This window comes from Equus quagga, chromosome 16, assembly GCF_021613505.1.
Source record: "Equus quagga isolate Etosha38 chromosome 16, UCLA_HA_Equagga_1.0, whole genome shotgun sequence".
NCBI lineage: Eukaryota > Metazoa > Chordata > Mammalia > Perissodactyla > Equidae > Equus > Equus quagga.
Window position 1 is genome coordinate 37,284,781 of NC_060282.1, and position 20,835 is coordinate 37,305,615.

Sequence of the window (20,835 nt, forward strand, 5' to 3'; positions counted from 1 at the left end):
CCCAAAGGTGCTTCCATTTGATGAGGTTTCCGGTATGTTAAAAAAATAAATAAATAATTGCTGAGGTTTCTGGTATATTAAGGGGAAATACAGAGTTTTTTCTTTTTTTTTTTACTTTTGCCACTTTTGCTTGATTTGAATCTCATCTTTCACACTATTTTCTTTTTTTTCTTTCTTTTCTTTTTGTGAGGAAGATTGGCTCTGAGCTAACATCTGTTGCCAATCTTCCTGTTTTTGCTTGAGCAAGATGGTGGCTGAGCTAACATTCCTGCCACTCTTCCTCCACTTTGTACACGGGACACTGCCTCAGCATGGCTTGATGAGCAGTGTATAGGTGCACCCCTGGAACTGGAACAGGGAACACCGGCCATCAAAGCAGAGCTGGCGAACTTAACCACTACTGCCACTGGCCAGGCCCCAAAAAGGTATTTTTTTAAAAGGAAAAATATTTGGTATTTAAAAAATACTAACGTAAGGGTACAAATATTGTGGCATATCTTAAGTGTTACATTTAACAAATATTAACATTAAAAAACTGAACCTAATTGTGCTAGTCATAAGGTAGTTACTAGATTTATAAATATATATATATTTAAATATTTTTTTCCCCTTTTCCTCCCCAAAGTCCCCGGGTACATAGGTGTATATCCTTAGTTGTGGGTCCTTCTAGTTGTGGCATGCAGGACGCTGCCTCAGCATGGCTTGATGAGCCATGCCATGTCCGCTCCGGGATCTGAACCCGCGAAACCCTGGGCCGCAGAAGCTGAGCTCGCGAACTTAACCACTCAGCCGGCCCCCCAAAATCTTAATTCATAGCACACCACAGTCAGTGTCGGCAGGTCATGGAGCACAAACTTTTTCAACCCTGTCAGGGCCCCTACTTGGCGAAGATGTCAGCATTTTGAGCTTGAGGGTGGGTCCGAATGCGATCTGTCTCTCCTGATACAGGAAGGGGAACTGGGCCTTCGGCAAGCCACAGAGATGAGGGTCTGGACGCCTGGAGGAGCCAGTTTCTCGTAGGCTGTGCACCCCCACTACCTACCCTCACCCAGCAAGTAGCCCAACGCCATGTTGGGATGAGGTGAGGAGCAGTAAGCGAATGACTCCTTTAACACGAGTACAGGACATCTCCGCGCCTAGAGCAACGATTTTTAATTTTTGCGGATTCAAGGAACCCGTTGGAAAATCTGACGAAAAGCCTGGACCTTCTCCCCAGAAGAATTCCGCCATCCAACCCACCCACGCAGTTTCCCCCAGGAGTCCCCAGAGCGCCGGGTGAAACCCCGGGCCCAGGGAGGGCTCTGCGCTCCCTAGGGCCGCTCTCTCCCTGAGCTCCGTCCAGGCCCCACCGGCCCGGGAGCCCCGCCGCGGGCGCAGGCGGCTACAGGCGGCGACAGCGCTGGGCCTGGGGCCGCAGACGCTCGCCGCCTCCCACCGTCCGGGGACCCGGGCGCGCAGCCGGAGCAGGCCGGCGAGCAGGAGGCGGCACGGCCTGGCCCCTGGCCCCGCCTGCGGACGCCGGGACGCCGGGGAGCCGGGAGCAGGGCCCCGCCCCGGGCGGCGTGGCCGACCCCGCTGCGCTCGCAGCTCCGGGGCTCGAGGCGAGGGCTGCGCCGCCACGGTCCGCCTCCCCGGCTGCAGCCCGAGCCTGAACTCGCAGACCGCGCTCCGCGGCCGCAGGTCAGGTTCCCCGCGCTGTTCTGGAGTCGCCGCCCGAGCCATGAAGATGCACTTCTGTATCCCGGTGTCCCAGCAGCGGCCTGACGCGCTGGGGGGCCGCTACGTGGTGCGCCGGGGGCAGGGTCCGCGCGGGCAGGGAGGAGGCCGGTGACCTGGCGGGGACTCACCTCGCTCGGCTAATCTGGGACGGGATGTCTCTGTTTGCAGCTGTACTCCGTGTACCTGGACGGGTTCCTCTTCTGCAGGGTGCGCTACAGCCAGCTGCATCGTTGGAACGAACAGGTGAGCGGGTCCGAGGCGGGTGAGGAAAAGCGCGCCCAGCGGGCTCTGGACCCGTGACTCTAACAACACACTGGGCCGTTTGAGGGCTTCAGGCTCCTAGTCTGTCAAACAGGGTCGTGGTAAGGATTGTGAATTGCTTGCCGTAGAGCTCAATGAATACGTGGTGCCGTTCTTAATCATCTGCAGCTGGGAGATGAGGGACCGGGCACACGCAGGTGATTCTCCCAACCCCTTCCAGCGCAGTGCTCCCACCGGCCCCACCTGGCACGGTGCTGGGCAGTGGTGCCCTCCGTTTCAGTGCCAGCTGTTCCCCACGACAATGTCCCCATTCGAAATGACCAAACCGAGTCTAGACCAAGGTGTAGTCTGAGGAATCTTGTACATGAGTATTTAATCTCTTTTCTCCCAGAGTTTAAGCTTACCCCCTTTAAAAAGGTGTCTATTTCTGTTTTCAAATGACTATATTCATAGGCTTCAAGTACTGGCAGGCGGGGAACGCAGGAGACAGATGACTTATCAAGACAGGAGGCCATTTCACACATGGTTTCTCACTCTGAGGTCCTGATGCCATTTTCTCTGCAGGCTTACTGATTTATTAGCCTCTTCTCATGGGCTTTATTGTCCTAATAAGGAAGGGCTGTGAGTCTTCAAAATGGGTGAGAGGAGTAAATGGAAGTTTGGAAATAAGCTTCACCCACCTCCACCGCCACACAGTTTGTTCTTTAAAATTTTTTTTAGATTTTGTATCCTGATTATAAAGAGCACATACTTAAAGTATAAGAAACAGAGAAAAGGAGAGAAACAAAGGAAAGGAAAGAAGTAACTTGCCCAGGCAACAGCTATTAACAATTCTGGGACAGTCTTTTCTGACAGTCTCTGGTTTGGAGTGAGTAGATTGACCACATTTCCTTAACCATCTTCTGTTGATGGCCAGCTCAGTTCCACTTTTCTACAACTGAAAACATGACTGCAGCGAGCCTTTTTGCTCGTACGTCATAGTGCATTGGAAAAGTCCATTTTCAAGATATAATTAAGTTATCTTTGAAGTCAACAGAAAATAGTTGTAAAGTGGTTGTTAATTAATTTCTGTGGTGGTCTTTGAGTTGCTAGCACCTGGACAGTACCTGTGACCCAATAGGCCCACAGGTTTGATGGTCGGATGACTGAATGAGGAAGGGCATGGATTCAGACTTCTGAAAGATGAGAAGCTGCTTGTGACGAGACATGTTTGGGGAGTTGGGAGGAGTGCAGAGGTGGGCAGATGAGGATCTGGAAGGAAGAGAAAGTGCAGGTGTTCCAGGCATTTGGAGGAGGAAGTTGAGTTCTCTCTCCCCCTCCTCTGTCTGCCTATAATGTGAGGTGGGCCTGGGGAGGTAGCCATCAGAAGGTGAGAAGCAGAAGGGAGGAGGGAGATCGGTGGAAGTGACTGACCACTTCCTGGCTGGTCACCTCACCTCTTCTCTGACCTTCAATTTTCTCATCAGAAATAATGAGCAAATAGGTGGTTATGGATGTCAGCTCACAGGCTACTTGTGAAGACGGACCAGTTTCTCACAGAGCCTGGCACTTAGTACACACTCAGGAAAGATTTATTACCTCAGAGGTTGGAGGAATTCCTGAATCTGGCCCTCCTTAACCAACAGACTTACGAAAATGCTTTTTTCCAGAAAAACCCAGACCTGTCAAGTCCTAGCAGGTCCAGAAGCAGAGACGTAAAGTGAGTAAACATTTGTTCTTGATCTTCTGTGTTGGAAGCCAGGAACAAGAAACCGTTGGCTGTTCCCTATAGTGGACTCTGAAACATTGAACTGCCAAGCCCAGTGCCCTCTGAGGCACATACAATAGATATTAATGAATACTTCACATTTGTCTCGGGTTTTTCAAAATCCTAAAGTGGAGATTTCTTTATGCAGTTTCCAACTACCTTACACCTTGCACTTATCATTTTTACCCCTTTCTGTAGGAACAACTTCATTTTAGAGAAACTATTTAGATCTTAGATGGCTATTGGTATTTATTATTAATTTAAAACACTAACAGTTAAGCAGTTACTGTGTGCTAAGGTTGGTGCCAAGAGCTTTGCATAGGATAGCATCTTTAATTTTTACAACAGTCCTATGAGCTAGGATTATAATTAGCCCCATTTAACAGATGGGAAAACTGAGGCACACCTTGCCCAAAGTCTTGCTGCTAGTAAGTGTTGGAGCCTGCTCGGACCCATTACATTTTGTGGTTTCTTACTAAAGTTGACAAAATAAATTGTATCAGTAAATACAGTTAATTAAGTCTTAAAGTAACATGCTTTTACTCTGTTTTGGAATAACATAATAAAATTCTCCAATTTTAGGTGTTCAGTGTGGTGAATTTTAGTAAATGTGTACAATTAGTGCCACCATAATCAAGATAAAGAACAGTTCCCTTGTCCCCTTTGCCCTTGATCCCCTGCCTCTACCGCTGGCCCCAGACAACCAAAGTCTGCTTTCTGTCCTCAGAGTTCCAGGCACAGGATTTTATTCCAGGTGCCCAGCAAGCCCTTTAAGGTCAGTAGTGCAATTGTTGTTATTACTCCCATTTTATAAATAAAGAGTCTGAGTAAGTTTGCTAGATTTAGCAACCAGAAATACAGGATCCCCAGTTAAATGTGAATTTCAGATAAACAGCTAACACTTTTTTAGTGTAAGCATGCCCCATGCAATGTTTGGGACCTAAGTAACTGAGCATCCTGTATTTGATCTGGCAACCTAAGTCTGAGACTGAAAGGTTGGCTGACCTCTCCCAGCCACTTCTCAGCATGTTTTTATTCTTCTCTTCCATGGAGATGTGAAATTGCTCGAGTTTGTAATCTGATTTTATACAAAGCACTATAAAATAGGAAACAATATAAAGGCCCCATCTGTGTATGTGTTTTGTGAGTATAAGTTAATTTCTACTTTATTCCCTGGAAAGTTCTGCACCTCAATAGAATAAACATTTCATGTTATAGAATTAACTGACTTATTCGTTTACTTAAATATTTACTAAGTTTCTATTACGTGCCATGTGCTGTTTTAAATTAAGTGAAGATCCTGACTTGAGTGCATTGTTGGCTTTAACAATTGTGTTTCCACTTTGTATATTGGATAACTCTGCGACGGAGGAGGAGCACCTGTCGCTGGTGAGGTGGCCCCTGCTCCTTCTCAGCCAAGCTCTGAGGAGGCTAATGTGTATAAGACTGAACTGCGGAGAGATGGTTGTGTTTCCCAGAGGTCGGTTGTGATCTGCACACTCAAGTCATGGCCTTCAGCCCCGTCCCCCACTGAGGCTCCCTCGAGGTCTGGCAGCTTGCCCCTCTGCTGCTGAATGCTGCCCATCTATCTCTGCTGTGTGAACTGCCTCACTTGACTTTTTTCTTTGCCTTTAGATGAATAAAACCAGTTTGATGTATGCCCCTGCCCTTCCCTACACCACCTCCTGCAAATAGACTTAAAGAAATCTGTGAAGGAAACATTTCGCTGGCTTATTTTGGCCAAGTGTTAAAGATGAGGCCATCTGTGTAAGTGATACTGGACTCTATGAAAAGGATGCTTGCCTCTTTGCAGACATTCTGCCAGCATCAGACACGGCAATGGGGACAAGCCGTGGAAGGTTGTAAAGGATCCTTCAGTGGGAGAGGAGGGCTGTGCGAGCCCATACACACTGGCTCAGTCTTCCTCCCTTCCAGGTGCTGACCCAGCCTGGCTCCTTCACCCCTTTCGCCTGATCTGCCCTCTTTCCCCACTCACACCCTTTGTTTGTATCAGGCTGGCTGATTCAGTGCCTCTGCCTGGCTCGTTTCCCCCTCCTGCTTCCTGACCCACTGGTCAGGGCCCAGCTCTCTCTCTCTCAAGATCCACCTCAAGCCCTGCCTCCTCTGGTAAGTCTCCCTTGATTGCACGAGATGCCTTCTCTGATTCCTGTGCCGCTTTGTGTTTAGACTTTGTCGTATTCCTCTTTTTGTGTGCATATTTTGTCTCCTCTGATTAGGTAGTTGCAAAAACAAATATTTAAATGAAGGAATAAATGAAGCCTGTAGGCATAGCATACCCAGCACAGAATCCTACTTTAATAGATGCTCAGTAGAGATTTGGTGAGGGACAAGGAGGAGGAGGAAGAGGGAAGGAAAATGAGGGAGAGGAGAAGGAAAAAGTAGTGAAAAGACTGTGTCCAAATTCTGCCGCTCGTTACCTTGTAGGACCTTTATTTGAGTCTCCTCGTCATCCTGAGCTTCAGGTTACTCTTATCGTCAAGCTGGGAGGATGACAATGTCAATGGTGATGATGATCATCTACCTCACAAGGATATTTTTAGGGGCAAATGGGATAATACACAAGCTCCATGCTAATGTTCTTTGGTACCAGATGCCCAGCCCAGATTGCTTTGAGCTGTGGCCCTTTACCTGGTAAATCTGGAGGTTTGATTATGAGGCATCTTGGAGAGGTGGGATGAGCGAGTCAACGTTAGAAACAGACTATAGAAAGGACACCGTTTGTGTCTGTAATTCCACCTGACCCAGGTTGTCGCTCTGGGATAGCTACGGGGGGCTATGACTTATAGGGCCGGGAAGGAGGTGGTATTTTCAACTGGCCAGTAAAGTCCTCTTCATCTCTTCGTGTGAAAAGGCAGAACTGCACAATGGAGAAATCGGTGCAGGAGGTTGTGCTGGTGTTAAGAAAAATACGTTATCTGAACATGGTCTTTAAAAACAAAAAAGACCAAACAAATAAAAACACCTTATAAGAAAAGAACAGAAGAGAGATATTTTCGTTTTGATCTCTTTAAACAATTTTTTGAAACAGTGATTGGACTAAACTCTAATACCAGATAGTTCTCAGTATGCTAGTGATTTTAATGCTAAACTATGTGCTATCTGAGACCAATGATAAGGTTATATTTTGACGGGGTTGAAGAACTTGTGGAGTTGATTACTGACTTTTGGCAGACTTTACTTGATTTATTATATGTTTGTCTTCTCCCTAGACCAGTATTAGAAAAAGGAGGGGCAAGATTCTTGAGAAGTCAGCTCAGGTTGTAAAACCTGCTGGAAGAGTTTCTTTGCTGCTGTGATGGGTATTAGAACTGTAATCCTTGTTGACTTTTCCCCAGTTCTTGGCCTTAGCATAGGGGCTTCCCCCGGGATGCTCTCCCGCAGGTGGCTAACCCAGGCAGATCTGGTGGCTCAAGGCTGTTGTGATTTGAACCAAATTGGAAGCATCTGCGAAATTTATGAACGCATGCCAAGAAACACAATTGTCTTAAAAGATCACTTAATGAAGAAATAATTGCATGTAGAGAAGACAAATTTCTGCTTCTATTTAATGGAATTAGCAGAGATGGGGGTCCATAAATCCTTGGTTGTTTGAGCAGCGATTCCTGGGATGATGCTCCAGCTGGGGTGCCTTTGGATGGTGTTTGGCATGGCAGGAAAATTTCCTTGAATTTAAAAGAAACAGAATTATTGCTATAATATTGATACTACTAGATTTAGAAGAAAGGTTGCAAACTTAAATGGTTGCAGGGGTCAGGCAGGTAATTTAACTGAGAGGCATGGGCCAGGTAAGAGGCAATGGGGAGTGGTGGGGACTGCTCAGGTCTCCTCTAAAGAGGACGGTGGCCAGGCGAGTGTGAACCCAGTGATTCTAGACTTTCTGATTTTTCAAGAAAAGCCAGAAATCAGAGGGGTTTTTTTTAATAAACTTTATTTTTGTAGACCAGTTTTAGATTTACAAAAAAATTTCAATTTTTCTCATAGTGCAGAGAATCCTCATATGTCCCACACCCAGTTTCCCCATTGTTTTCCATTAGTATGGTACATTTGTTACAGTTAATGAACCAGTATTGACACGTTGTTATTAACTATAGTCCATAATTCATTTAGACTTCTTTAACGTTTACCTAGTGTCCTGTTTCTGTCCTATGATCTCATCCAGGATATCACATTATATTTAGTTGCTTTGTCTCCTTAGGCTCCTTTTAACTGTGACAGTTTCTCAGACTTTTCTTGTTTTTAATGACTTTGACCATTTTGAGGAGCACTGGTCAGCTATTTTGTGGAATGTCCCCCTATTGGAATCTGATGTTTTTCACATGACCAGACTGAGGTTATGGGTTTTTGGGAGGAAGACCGCAAAAGTCAAGTGCCATTCTAATCACATATTTTCAAGGTACCTATTATCAACATGACCTATCACTCTTGATGTTGACCTTGATCACTTGGCTGAGGTCATTTGTGTCAGGTTTCACCATTGTCAAGTTGCTCCTTTTCCTTACTTTCCATAGTGTACACTTTGGAAGGAAGTCATTGTACGCAGCCCACACTTAAAGAGTGGGATTTATGTTCCATCTCCTTGCAGATGAGTATCTACATAAATTATTTGGGATTCTTCTGCACAGGAGATTTGTTTCTTCTCTCCTACTTATTTATTCAATAAATTATATCTATATGGTTCCTGGATATTTATACTTAGGGTTATGCTTCAATACTGCCTTATTTTGTCATTTTAATTGTTCCAGCTTTGGCCTACGGGAGCTCTTTCAGTGTACTCCTGTGTCTCTGACATACACCCATTGTTGATTTTTTTGTTTTGAGCTCTGCCTTATTTTCTGGTGCTACAATATGCTCCTGACTCATATATTTCCTGCCTCTGTCCTAGAATCAACCCTTTCTCCATGGAGCCCTGGTTGCTTTTATTGGAGAACGATATTGGAAACCCAGACCTGGGCGCTAGGTGTGTTCAATGCTATTGAAGTGTTGTTGCTTCTAAGTCCTCTCAGTTGACCAAGCAAGGAAAATATGTGTGTATGCTAATGTGGGTATATATGCGTGTCTGTAAATAGTTCTTTATGTAACTATCTGTATCTGTATTAAGCTAGACATGAGTTCAGACCAATACCTCCAACTATAATCCATTACCACAGGATTGTTCTAGCCTATTCCTCTTACTTACCTGAAAATTCCCACTCCAGCAGTGAGAAACCTAACTCGCACCACCTGTCATCCATTTATTTAATTGTTAAATTTGTACACACATGTAGTATCAGAATTGTTTACCTGTACCCCCATGGGAAAAAACTTCATCAGATAGAGTACAGTGCTTATGTACAGTTTCTTTTGCCTTTAGTTTTATAGACTCCACTCATTTCCAAAGCTACTTAGGTCAACACTGTTTTCCCTCACTCCTTTCAATGAAGTTGTTTCATACATTTGTAATATAGTTAGATTGTTTTGTCATATTTTGCATTCCATCCTGGGATTCCTCCAACCTCCTAAATGATTTTTTAAATATTTGCATGCATTAAGGTTTTGTTGTAAAGTTCAGTGGGTTTGAAAAATGCATAGTGTCATGTATCCATAGTGACAGTAATCATGCAGAGTAGTTTCACTGCCCTAAAACATTCCAAGTCCTTTACCAATTCAGCACCACCTTACCCCAGACTCCTGGTGACCATTGATATTTTTGCTATCTCTATAATTTTGTGTTTTCCACAGTGTCATATAATTGAAATCATACAGCATGTAGCTTTTTTTAGACTGGCTTCTTTCACTTATAAATATGCATTTAAGGTTCCTCCATGTCTTTCCATGGCTTGTTAGCTCATTTCTTTTTAGTGCTGGATAATATTCCATTGTATGGATGCACCACAGTTTGTTTACCCATTCACATATTGAAGGATCTTGGTTGCTTTCAGCTTTTGGTAGTTATGAATAAAGCAGCTATAAAGATTTGCATGCAGATTTTTGTGGACATAGTTTTCAGATCTGTTGGGTAAGTACCAAGGAGCATGACTGCTGGATTATATAGCAGAACTATGTTTAGCTTTGTAAGAAATTGCCAAGCTATCTTCCAAAGAGGCTATACTATTTTGTATTCCCTCCAAGACATAACTTTAAAAATTTTGTAATTGCAAAAATAAATGTTGGCATCAAATCCAAATTCTCTATATATCAGACAAACAACAACCTAACAGACCAAACAAAACACATCAGGGAGCTGTATCTTACCTACGGGCAGGCAGTTAATAACCTTTCTAGATGTTAGACCAACACTGTCCAACAGAACTTTCTGTGCTAATAGAAATGCTCTATATCTTTACCCAATTCAGTAGCAATTTGCTACATTTTGAGTGGCTATTGAGTATTTGAAATGTGAGTAGTATGACTGAGGAACTGAATTTTAAATTTTATTTTATTTTAATTAATTTGAGTTTAAATTTAAATAGTCACAAGTGACTAATGGGCATCATATTGGATGGCACAGTTCTAGGGCATTTTAAGGATTTTGGCTTTTACGTGACTGAGAGGGGAAGCCAGGAAGGATTTTGAGCAGGGCAGTGGAAAGATCTGACTTACATTTCTAAAGTATCACCTTAGATGCTCTATTAGGAATAGAATGAAGAGGGTAAAGGACAGACAACAGCAAGACCTATTGTAAAGCTACTACAATAAACTGGAAAAGAGACAACAGTGGCTTGGACCAGAGTGATGGCAGTGAGGGTGGAGAGATGTGGTCAAATTCTTGATGTATTTTGAAGTTAGGGCTTATGGAAGGTAAATATTTGTCAAATACACACTGTATTAGTGACAAAGGTCATGGAATTAAAACTCTTACCTGTTTGCACTCTCATTTCTCTTTGATCTGCTTTCATTTTCTGTAAGCCACTGACTGCAGTAATTGTGAGAGTTTCAGCCCTATTGCTCCAGAAGTACCAGGTTAAAACCTGACTGGGTTTCTGACTGGTTTTCTTTCTCCCATTTTAAAGAGAAGGATGCTATGCCTTATCTTTAAGCCACCACTCTGAGTTTGGGGTTGGAGTGAAGGAAGATGCACTTTTGGTTATTTGGTTAAAATAACCAAAAATTATTTTTGATGCATCTACTATCAGCTTTCATAAAAATAATTACCGCCGTAGTCTTGGGTCATACATGGGTAGTTAGGAGGGAAGAGCTTAACTGGGTTTCTGTTAGAATCATATGTCAGACGTGTAGGAATTCTATAAACCAGCCCTGTCCAATAGAAATGTAATGTGAGCCACATATGTAATTTTAAATTTTCTGATAGCCACATTAAAAGTAAACAGAATTAATCTTAGTAATATTTTTTATTTAATCCAACATATCTAAAATTATTTCAACATGTAGTCAGTATAAAAATTATTAGTGAGATATTTTACATTTCTCTTTTCTTTTTACTAAGTCTTCATGGTCTGCAGTGTGTTTTCCACTTATAGCACATCTAAAATTCCAACCAGCCACATTTCCAGTGCTCCTTAGGCACAGGTGGCTAGTGGCTACTGTATTAGCTGACACAGCTGTAAATACCTGCTGTTGTGTTCAGATTTGGTGAAGGGGGGGTGGGGTGGGGGAATTAAATTTCTAACCATCCTCATTGGTATCACAGATACTACTGGGGTATGAGTTAAGGAAGTATTGTATGATGTGAGTGGTGGGAAGTCTCATAGAAACATATGAAAAATTAAAATTACCCCAAGTCTACCAAACTCTGACTGGAGTCATCCATCTGTGATACATCTAATAGTATCTCTAGAAACGCATACTGAAATAAATACCTCCTTAAGAAAATCAGAGTATCCCCTTTTCCTCCTTTTGGCCAACAGGAAGGGTTAATTTTAAATAAAGTGCTGGACTGAGACCTACTCTGAGAGGAGGCTTTGCTGTCTCACCAACCTTGAATTGGAGGCTCTTTGTCTTAAACTGTGTGTTTTCTGGATCTTTCAGCTGAGGCGGGTCTTTGGAAACTGCCTGCCACCCTTTCCACCGAAGTACTACTTGGCGATGACCACATCTATGGCTGATGCGAGGAGGGATCAGCTGGAACAGTACTTGCAAAATGGTATGTGTTTGTATTTTTTTACAGATTTATTGAGATACGGGTTACATACCATAAAATTTACCCATTTAAAGCTTACAATTCACTGGTTTTTAGTATATTTATAGGATTGTGCAACCGTAACTGTAATCTAATTTGGGAACATTTTTATCACCCCAAAAAGAGACCTCATAGCTATTATCAGTCACTCCCTATTCCTCCCCCCCACCAGTTCCTGTCACCCACTACACTAATTTCTGTCTATAGATTTGCCTATTCTGGACATTTCCTATGAATGGAATCATACAATACGTGGTCTTTGTATTTGGTTTTAAAAATGCTTTATGTTCATATTTGCCCCTGGGTGCTATCTGTTGGCTTTGATTGTAGAAGTCAAAGAGATATTACATGGATTAAGACCGAACAAAGGATAAGATGAACTGTTTACACCCGAGCTCTCAGGAGCTATCAGAGAGGTTCACTGGCAGTGCCAGGGATGGCACCTCCCTCTCTGTCCTCCCCAGGAAGCTGAGCCAAGGCACCAGGGACACTTGGAGGTCTGCTCTGGCCCCAGGAGGCTTGCGGCACAACAGTCCTGGCCCATTGCCTGTGTCCTGAAAGTGCTGTGCACAGCAAAACTGTGGTCAGCAAGACTGAGCTCTCACAAAAAGCGGGAGTTGGGGAGAAATAGCAAACTTGGCATTGAAATATTTAAGGGTTTTAAAAAGGGGAAACAGTATATACACAAAATGTTTTAAAAATATAACTTGTCCAAAGAGTGTACAATAAAAGGTACATTCCTTTTTACCCCAGAGCCCTAGGCGTCTAGAAGAAAATACTACTACAAGCAGTTTGTGTATCCTCAGAAACTATCTGTGTGCCTACTAGTGTGTATGTGCATCCGTGTTTGTTAAAAACAAATTGAAACTTACTCTACACACTTTTCTGTACCTGATTTTTAAAAACATTCATTCTGAATGAATTTCTGATTTACAGAAAAGTTGCAAAGATAATGCAAAGAATTTCTGTGTACTCTTCACCCAGGTTTCCCAAATGTTAACATTTTACATTTGCTTTAGCATTCTCTCTCGCTTTTCTGTGTGTGTTATGAATATATGTAAATATACATTCATATTATATATGAATGTACATATATACGTACACATATATAATATATAATTTTTTGAGGTACTTGTGTTGCACACACAAGCCACTTAACCCTTAAATACTTTGTGTGTATTTCCTAAGATCAAGGACATTCTCTTCTATAACCACAGTCTAGTTATCAAAATCAGGCAATTAATATTGAGACAGTAATGTTATCTAATTTAGAGACCTGATTCAAACTTCACCAGCTACCCCACTGATGTCCTCATAGCAAAAGAATAAAAGTTTTTACTTCGGTATGTCGATTTTTTCCTCTTAAAATATATTTTTTACATATCATTCTAGGCCAGCAATTATAGATTTACCTCATTATTTCTCATGGCTGCACATTTTTTTAAAAACATAGTACGTAAAAATTCTAGAAGTCATCTATTCCCCATTTGTCTTTTGTAGTCGAGAATATACCTGTTGTAGACTTGTTAAATTAGCCTTTTCAAGCTCAAAATGTAATGCGTTTTGAATTTTCATTGTCTCTTAGTTTGTTTTATCACGTCTCAGTAAGTATTGCTTTATGAACTGGCCTTTTCACAAATGATGGTGGTGCTTAAGGGGTCACTTTTCCAGGCCTGGTCTTTCACGACATCATCAGGATGTCTTGTGCATCTTCTTCAGCAAGGTAAAGCAAGGAGACAGCATAGCTTAGTGTCGTGACTGAGAGCACAGTTCTAGAGACCTGGAGTGAAGTTCCAGGTTTGCTCTTCGCTGTGTGACCTTGGGCCAGACACTTAACCTTCTCTGGGCCTCAATGTCTCTATCTGTAGGATGGAAATAATATTTACTTCAGGGTTTGTTGTGAAGATTAAACAGCTAAAATATACAAAGTGCTTAGCATAGTACCTGCTACTTAACAGTTGTACAGTTGGATGAACACTCTTTTTTTCTCTCTTTGGGGGTGAGGAAGATTGGCCCAGAGCCAACATCTGTTGCCAATCTTCCTCTTTTTGCTTGAGGAAGAGTGTTGCTGAGCTAACATCTGTGCCAATCTTCCTTTATTTTATGTGGGATGCTGCCACAGCTTGGCCTAATGAGCAGTGTTAGGTCTGTGCCTGGGATCCGAATCCGTGAACCCCGGGCCACCAAAGCAGAGTTTGCAAACTTAACCACTATGCCACCAGGCTGGTCCTTGAACACTTTTTTCAATAGCTTTCCCCATCTCTGAGAATTCATGCAATGACTATAAAACTAGTTTGCATATATAACACATGTATTCCAGAAAATAAGACAAAGGCTTTTTCCCCCTAAAATTATACCCTCAGAAATACCCTTTTATAAAAAGTTTCTCGTGTTACAGAGACTCTGTCTTAGTTACTTTATTTTGAAAAGCATGGCTTTGTTTGAGAAAGGTACAACCTGAAATGACCTCAGTCAGTGCTGGTTTTGAATGCTGATAGAAGTTATTTGATGAAATCAGTAAAACAACAAGAAGAAGAAAAGAAAGAAGAAAGATATGTAATACAGATTTCTTAAGTACATAAGTCTAGCTAAGGAGCAGGTCCAGGAGAGGACTTGTGGGAAGGAAGACAGGCGATGCAGAGGTGGGCTGAGGAGCACCTCATGCATGAGCATGGAGTTCTCAGGGGAGGGTCTCTGCCCCGTCTGCACTGTCCCCAGCACCTGGGTATTGGTATCTGGAGTTTTAAAACTAAGGGGAAAATACTCTTATAAATATAGAAGAATGGAAGACTTTAAATCTCTCCGACACCCTTACAATTGCCCTTTTTTTGGGTAACTTCTTGAGAGTGGCCATCATTAAAAGAGGTGCTCTCGACTTAAAATTTTCAAATTACTAAGTGTCTTGCTAAAGTGGAGTCTAAGTCCAAGTTCTAAGATCTTTCACTTCTTCATATTAGCTTCATCGTCATCCTGGTAGGGCAGCAAAGTGGATAGTGAGCGATGCAGGTATGCATTGCAGAAAGTGAGATCCCCGGAAGGAGTCAACCGAGATTGGTGGGGTGGGTCCTTGTTGTCGTCACAGCTGCTTGGAGAAGCAGACCGTGGATTTTCATGTATTTCAGAAGTCACAGGCTGCACGCCTTCAAGCAGGCAGCGCTGCACTGGCAAGGCCTGGAGGGCTTCCTGGAGGACAGAGTAGTCTAATAGAGACTTCCACCAAGCCCTGTGCTAACCTGGCTCGCTGTCCATGTTTTTCAGTAACTGTGGACCCAAAAATGCTGAGAAGTGATGTCTTCGTTGATTTTTTAAAACTGGTGCAGCTGGTAAGATTGCTCTTCTTTACGAAAGTCATTATTTCACTGCAGAACATGTCTCTTAGTTAACCACATGTGCATTTCTGGCCGTCTGCCCCACAGAGCCTGAACTCAGGTCAAATACATTCATTTGGAGTACGTTAGAAGATGGTTCCTATTTTGTTCTTTTAGAAATTTAGATTCTAGATGGAAAATTAAGTGTGTCACTTGGCCTTTAGCTCATTTTAATTAAGAAGATACCTTTTTTCTGTAGCATTGTAACTCTCAAAATTGGCCTTGAAGAAGAGAAGCTTTATCATTAAGGGCCTCCATGACAATTCTGGGGCCCTGCTTGGGTAGCTGGGATTTCCAAGTGTGCCACGATGAAGCCATCAGGACAGGAGTAATAGCCATGCCAGCTATTTCTTATATATTCTCTGCTCCTAACTTTACTGTAAATGGATCATGGAGAAAATTCGGTCTGAACAGAATGACACAAAGCAACTCTCTTTCCTTTATAGGTCTAAAGAACCACTGGCTACTTGTCCCCTAGAGGCTAGAACTTTGCCAAGCACATTTATTAAGTACATCACTCATTCTAATTGTACATATGGGGACATTTTTATGCCTGCATGTATGTTCTTGACTGAATGGAAAAGCTATGAAAGGACTGAAGCTGTACAATGATATGATGTTATTGAACTGGATCCCCAGCTAGGGGAAGAGTGATGCCTTGATCAGATTTGTAAAAAATGGGAGCACATTGCATTTGTTGAGTGGTTTGACTGTGTTGATATACTTCCTGGTCCACTCAACCCAAGAAAGGACCCTAGAGCTCCCCATTGTGTAGTCATTCATATTTTCACATATACTTGATGGTCAAAAAGATATATCCTTTTCTTTGAAAAGTTTTTTGTTGAGGTGGTGGTGGTGGTAACATTCAAACAGCACAAAAGGGTATAGGGTCAAAGTAACGTCTGCAGCCGCCACAGACCGCCAGTGCCCCTCCTCAGAGACAGTCTGTCTACAGTTTAACTGTGTTCTTTCCACATGTGTCTGTATGCATACAAGCATTCACATGAATGCATAGCCTGTTTTTTAATTTTCCTTTTCAAATAAACACATACTCTACCCACTTTCTGAACCTTGTTTTTTAAAATCTACAGCTTGCACATCATTCTGTGTCAGTACACAGAGGTACGTTTAGCCTTGGTTCTATCATCTTTTTTTGTGTGTATTGTGGTTTTTGCTTTTAATACTTTTTGAAATTCATTCAGGAGGTAGCAATGTTTTGCAGTTTTGTTTTGAGTGTCTTTTTTTTCTGACAATTTAAAAGAGTTTGGCTTGATGTTAGCTCTCTTCTTATCTTACCTTTATCGCTTTATACAGAAGCCTCTCTGAATGCCCCAGCTCCGTTTGTAGTGTCTCTTCTTGCTTCTTCTGATGACATTTTCACTCGTGTAATGGCTTTGTTGTTCTTTTCAATTTCTCCCATGAACTTTGTCAACGTCCTTTTATATTCTTTTGTTGTCTTACCTCTCTTTTGAGGCCTTTATTCTTCTTTGGGGTCTTAGTTCAGACAAACCATATTTTTATTAATACATCCATTTTCATCTCCTTCGTGGCATCACTTTTGGGGTATGTATTTTTTACCCTTACTTGGTCACATTTCTTTCCTCCCTTCTTGCAGGGTTTTTGTCTAGGTCCCTTGCCAGGATTCTTCTTAGGCATCACTCCGCTGTGAAAGGGGCTTTGCTCTGTGAGCCACCTGTTTGCCAACACAGGGTTGGGGAGGAGCTGGAGTTGAGTCATTTGACTGTCTGTTGTACTGCTGGATCTTGCCTGTTGTTTCTGAGCACTGTCTCACTCTGCCCTAAGACCCAAGCAGAGTGTCGAGCAGTGAAGTCATACCCACAGTTCCTCATATCGTGATCTAGCATTTTAAACCCTTGTGTTGACTGAGTAGCCTCAGGACTGGCTTAGTGGGTAATTGTGCAGGCTCAGGAGTGCAGGCCAAGGTTCAAATTTTGGCTGCCCTGCTTTCGATTTGTGTGGCCTGGGACAATTTACTTAGCCTTTTTGTGTCTCAGTTTCCCCATCTGTAAAATGAGGAGAATAGCTCCTGTCTCAGAGGTGTGTTTTGAGGATTAAGTGAGCCTGTGCTTTTAAACCACTTAAATGTCTTCCGGCACATTAACACTTATGAAGTACTCGCTACTGTTATCAATGCCCATCCTCTTTTCCCTTTCCAGCCATGCTGAGAGATTGCTTTCAGCAAAGATGGCACATCTGCACATTTCTTAGGCTCCCTGCCCACTAGGTGGTGTCAAATGCACCCAGAGTTGTGCTCCCAGACTGCGGAGTCCCTCGAGATGAACTGCTTTAAGACAGCTTCTGCGTTGCTTGTAGCTTGAGTTCCAGCACCTTGTTACCTCTGCTTCCCCGCTCCCTGACCAGGTCCGATTTTCACTGTGCTTGGTAGCCCTTCTGGAAACCTAGTTGTTCGGGCTGGGGACCATTTTCAACTTCGTCAAACATGATTTTCTTTTCTTTTGTTTTCTCTTCATCTCCAAAAGGGAGGGAGAGCAGAATAGAGGTACTTTACTCCTGAAGGTGTTTATAAAGGAGATTTGCTTTACGGTTTTGAAAAGGAAATTGAGTTTAAATCAAGAAGGTTGTTCTACCTTCTTGTGCCCCTGTCCTGCTTTCCTTTATTGTTCATACGTTGAATGAATATGAATTGAACACTGCTCAGAGCCAACCCTCCTCTGGAAGTTGGGGAGATACCAGCAAACGACACCCAGTCCCTCTCATGGAGTTTAGTGTCTTGTAGGGGAGACAGAAAAGTCACTGGGCAAGTCACTAAATGTAATGATCACCATGATACAGGACCATGTACCATGACATGGGACTGCATATTATGATCTATAAATAAGACTATGATACAGAACCATGCACTGTGATACAGGACTATGCATTGTGCACTGTGATACAGGACTGTGCATCGTGCACTGTGATGCAGGACCAAGCACAGGGATATAGGACACAGCACTGTGATACAGCACCATGTCCCAGGAGGGGGTTAGGAGTATGTCAAGATTTCCATCCTCTCAGCCCAGGTACAGCATTTATGGGCCCTGCCACCTCTAGTGGCTCTGTGCCCACATACCCCAGTGTGCAGTACAAATAGTATCATTCTCTGTGTGTGCCCTGTGAGAAGAGGGCTGGGAGGCACTGCCACAGGATGAGTGTGTGTCTGGGAGATGTGGAGGGTACCTTGGTCAGGGAGACCTAGAGAGTGACATCTAAACTGGTATTTGAAGTTTTCTGGGCAGGGAGGGATGACTATAGGTTTTTTCCCCCACTGAGCTGGGGAAAATACCACAAACCACATAATATCTGGAGGTCTGGGAGACTCAGGACTGATATTAGTGAAAGGGAAAGCAATAGCCACTTGTTATGGGGATGGGGGTGGGGATGGGGAGTCTGTTCCAGCTGCCAGTAGACCCTTTCCCTGATCACTATCCAGGGCCAGTGGCTTATGGGCTGAAATGGATGCAATCAATGCAACTGGCTGGCTGAGCTTGCAATGAGATTGCTCCTGCAGGGCTGGTAGGAGCTGGGAGGACTGGCATGAGCAGTGGTGATGTGTAGATTTTCCAGACCATGAAGGGAGCCCAGGGAGCAGGGATTAGGCAGTTTCCCCAACTCAGTATCTTACAGACCCCACCTGGATATCTTCATTGCATCTGATAAGTGCTTGGCCTGCAGTTTCCAAGTGGTTATTGCCAGATAATCCTATGCTCACAGGCCTGGCTCGCCAAGGCTCAGCAAGTAGAAGAAGATCTTCCAGTCTCTGGGCGAGGGCACACCATGTTAGAAACGTGAATACATGCGACCTCCCAGGAGCCCTTCTGTGGAAAGCCTCTCTGGAGGATGGCCAAAGGCAAGCTCCGGTAATCAGAGGGGTTGCCTCTCCAGGGCCTTTAATGTGGGCTGGGCCCTGCTTTATGTGCAGTATCTCATTAATCCTTCACAGCTTGTCGAGGGAGGTGCTATTGGTGTCTCTTTTTTAGGCTAAGTAACTTATCCAAGGATACATATCTTGTAAATGTCAGAGCTGGGGTCCGAGCCCAGGGAGCCTACATTCAGAGCCCTGCTCCACTGAGGTATTTCTAGGGCAGCGGTAGCCCACCCAGCCCTGCCCCACTGGGTACTTTTTGTTTTGTGGGTCTAGACCCCTTAGTATGCTCTGTGCTTTTGCCCTGTGAGGGCCTTTTAGATGAAGGGACTTTTGAAAAGGCAAAACCGAAGTCTTTAGACTAAACATTCTTTATGCTCCCGGTTCTTAAACTGTAGTGTTCTATGGCCTCGTGTGAACAATGTATTTGAGAAAAAGAAGACTGAGAAGGTATTTGGAGTGGCTTTGGTTAGCGGCAGTTCATGTATTGGAGAAGTTTTGCCCACTGTGGCTATGTTTGGAGGTTCTGGGAAGTGACTCTTTCCCCATTTCCTTGTAAGAATGTTTCCCATTTCCCTTGTAGTGAAATGATTAGGGTCCATCATTAAGTGCAATGGAAATTTAGAGCTTGGTGAGTCCAAGAATGGATTCTCTTGGATAAGAAACCTCAGGAATAAGTACCCATGGCTATCAGACATTTCTGCCTCCGAACAGAATATCCATAAAGCACATTGATTGATCCTTCTTTGAGAAATTAAAAAATTCCTCAGGTTGTTAAATTCGATTTGAAAAGAATTAGCACATATTTTAAAATGTGTTGTAGGGGAGGAAGACATTTCCTCTACCTTCTCTGGGTTCGTCTGGCCGGAGAACGAATTAAATTCACATGAGACAGAATAGCAGGAGAAAATTAAACAAAGCTTTATAACATGTATACACGGGAGAGGCTCAGGCAAGCTGAGCAACTCGCCAAAATGGCTGAAGCCCCCACCTTAAATATCATCTTCAGCTAATGACAAAGGAGGATGTTGGGGGTGGAGGGGGAGTCGATCATGGGAGATTACCACACAAGTACAGTAAATAAATGCAGATTTAAGTCCTTGCCTTTGGCAGTGATTAAGAGTTTCTAGAGATAAGGTCATCCCCCTTCTTCGTGGTACAAAGAGGGAGACAACTTTACAGATGGAAATTTCCTTTACAGTGTAAATGCCTCTTAACAAAGGGTAAGTAAATTCTACTTTTCAGTTGCTTTCCTTTGTGCAGTTTATTAAAAGTAACTAGCCCCAAATAATCCTCGTGCCAAAGAGAAATATCTTGGGGTGGCCAATTCTAGGCCCCCACAGTGTTAAGGCAGCCCATGGTGTTGGAGGGTTTTGAGATTTCTTAAAGATAAATGCATTCAATTTTCTAGTGTGAATTGTGCATTTTGATTCCTGATCCACTCTAGATCAAGATGACAGCTTAGTCAAGGCTTTGTTTTTCTACAATCCAAATCCACCAAGTTGGCTTTTTTCCCTCTAATTGTGTTTTTGTATGGCTCTTACATTTTCTTAATTATATACATTCTAGTAAAATTCAAATGTCACAAATAGAGCCAAATTCCTCCTTGATCACCACTCCAAACCTAGAATGTTTCACCTCTTGTGCACTTGCTTTTATATCATAATATAAATGTTTTTTGATGCCATTATTTCTTCTCTTTACCATGTTGTTCTAA

The 20,835-nt window shown here is 43.1% G+C and overlaps 1 protein-coding gene across 1 annotated transcript in view; it reads left to right on the top strand.

Annotated features, from left to right (window-relative positions):
- Positions 1 to 1,836: 1,836 nt before the first annotated feature.
- The window catches only part of SNX31 (sorting nexin 31), a 66,653-nt gene continuing 47,654 nt past the window's right edge, over positions 1,837 to 20,835 (top strand). The window contains exons 1-3 of the mRNA XM_046642298.1: positions 1,837 to 1,962; positions 11,714 to 11,828; positions 15,123 to 15,187. Of these exons, the coding sequence (XP_046498254.1) occupies positions 11,771 to 11,828; positions 15,123 to 15,187 (123 nt within the window). The 5' untranslated portion in view covers positions 1,837 to 1,962; positions 11,714 to 11,770. The remainder of the gene's footprint in view (positions 1,963 to 11,713; positions 11,829 to 15,122; positions 15,188 to 20,835) is intronic.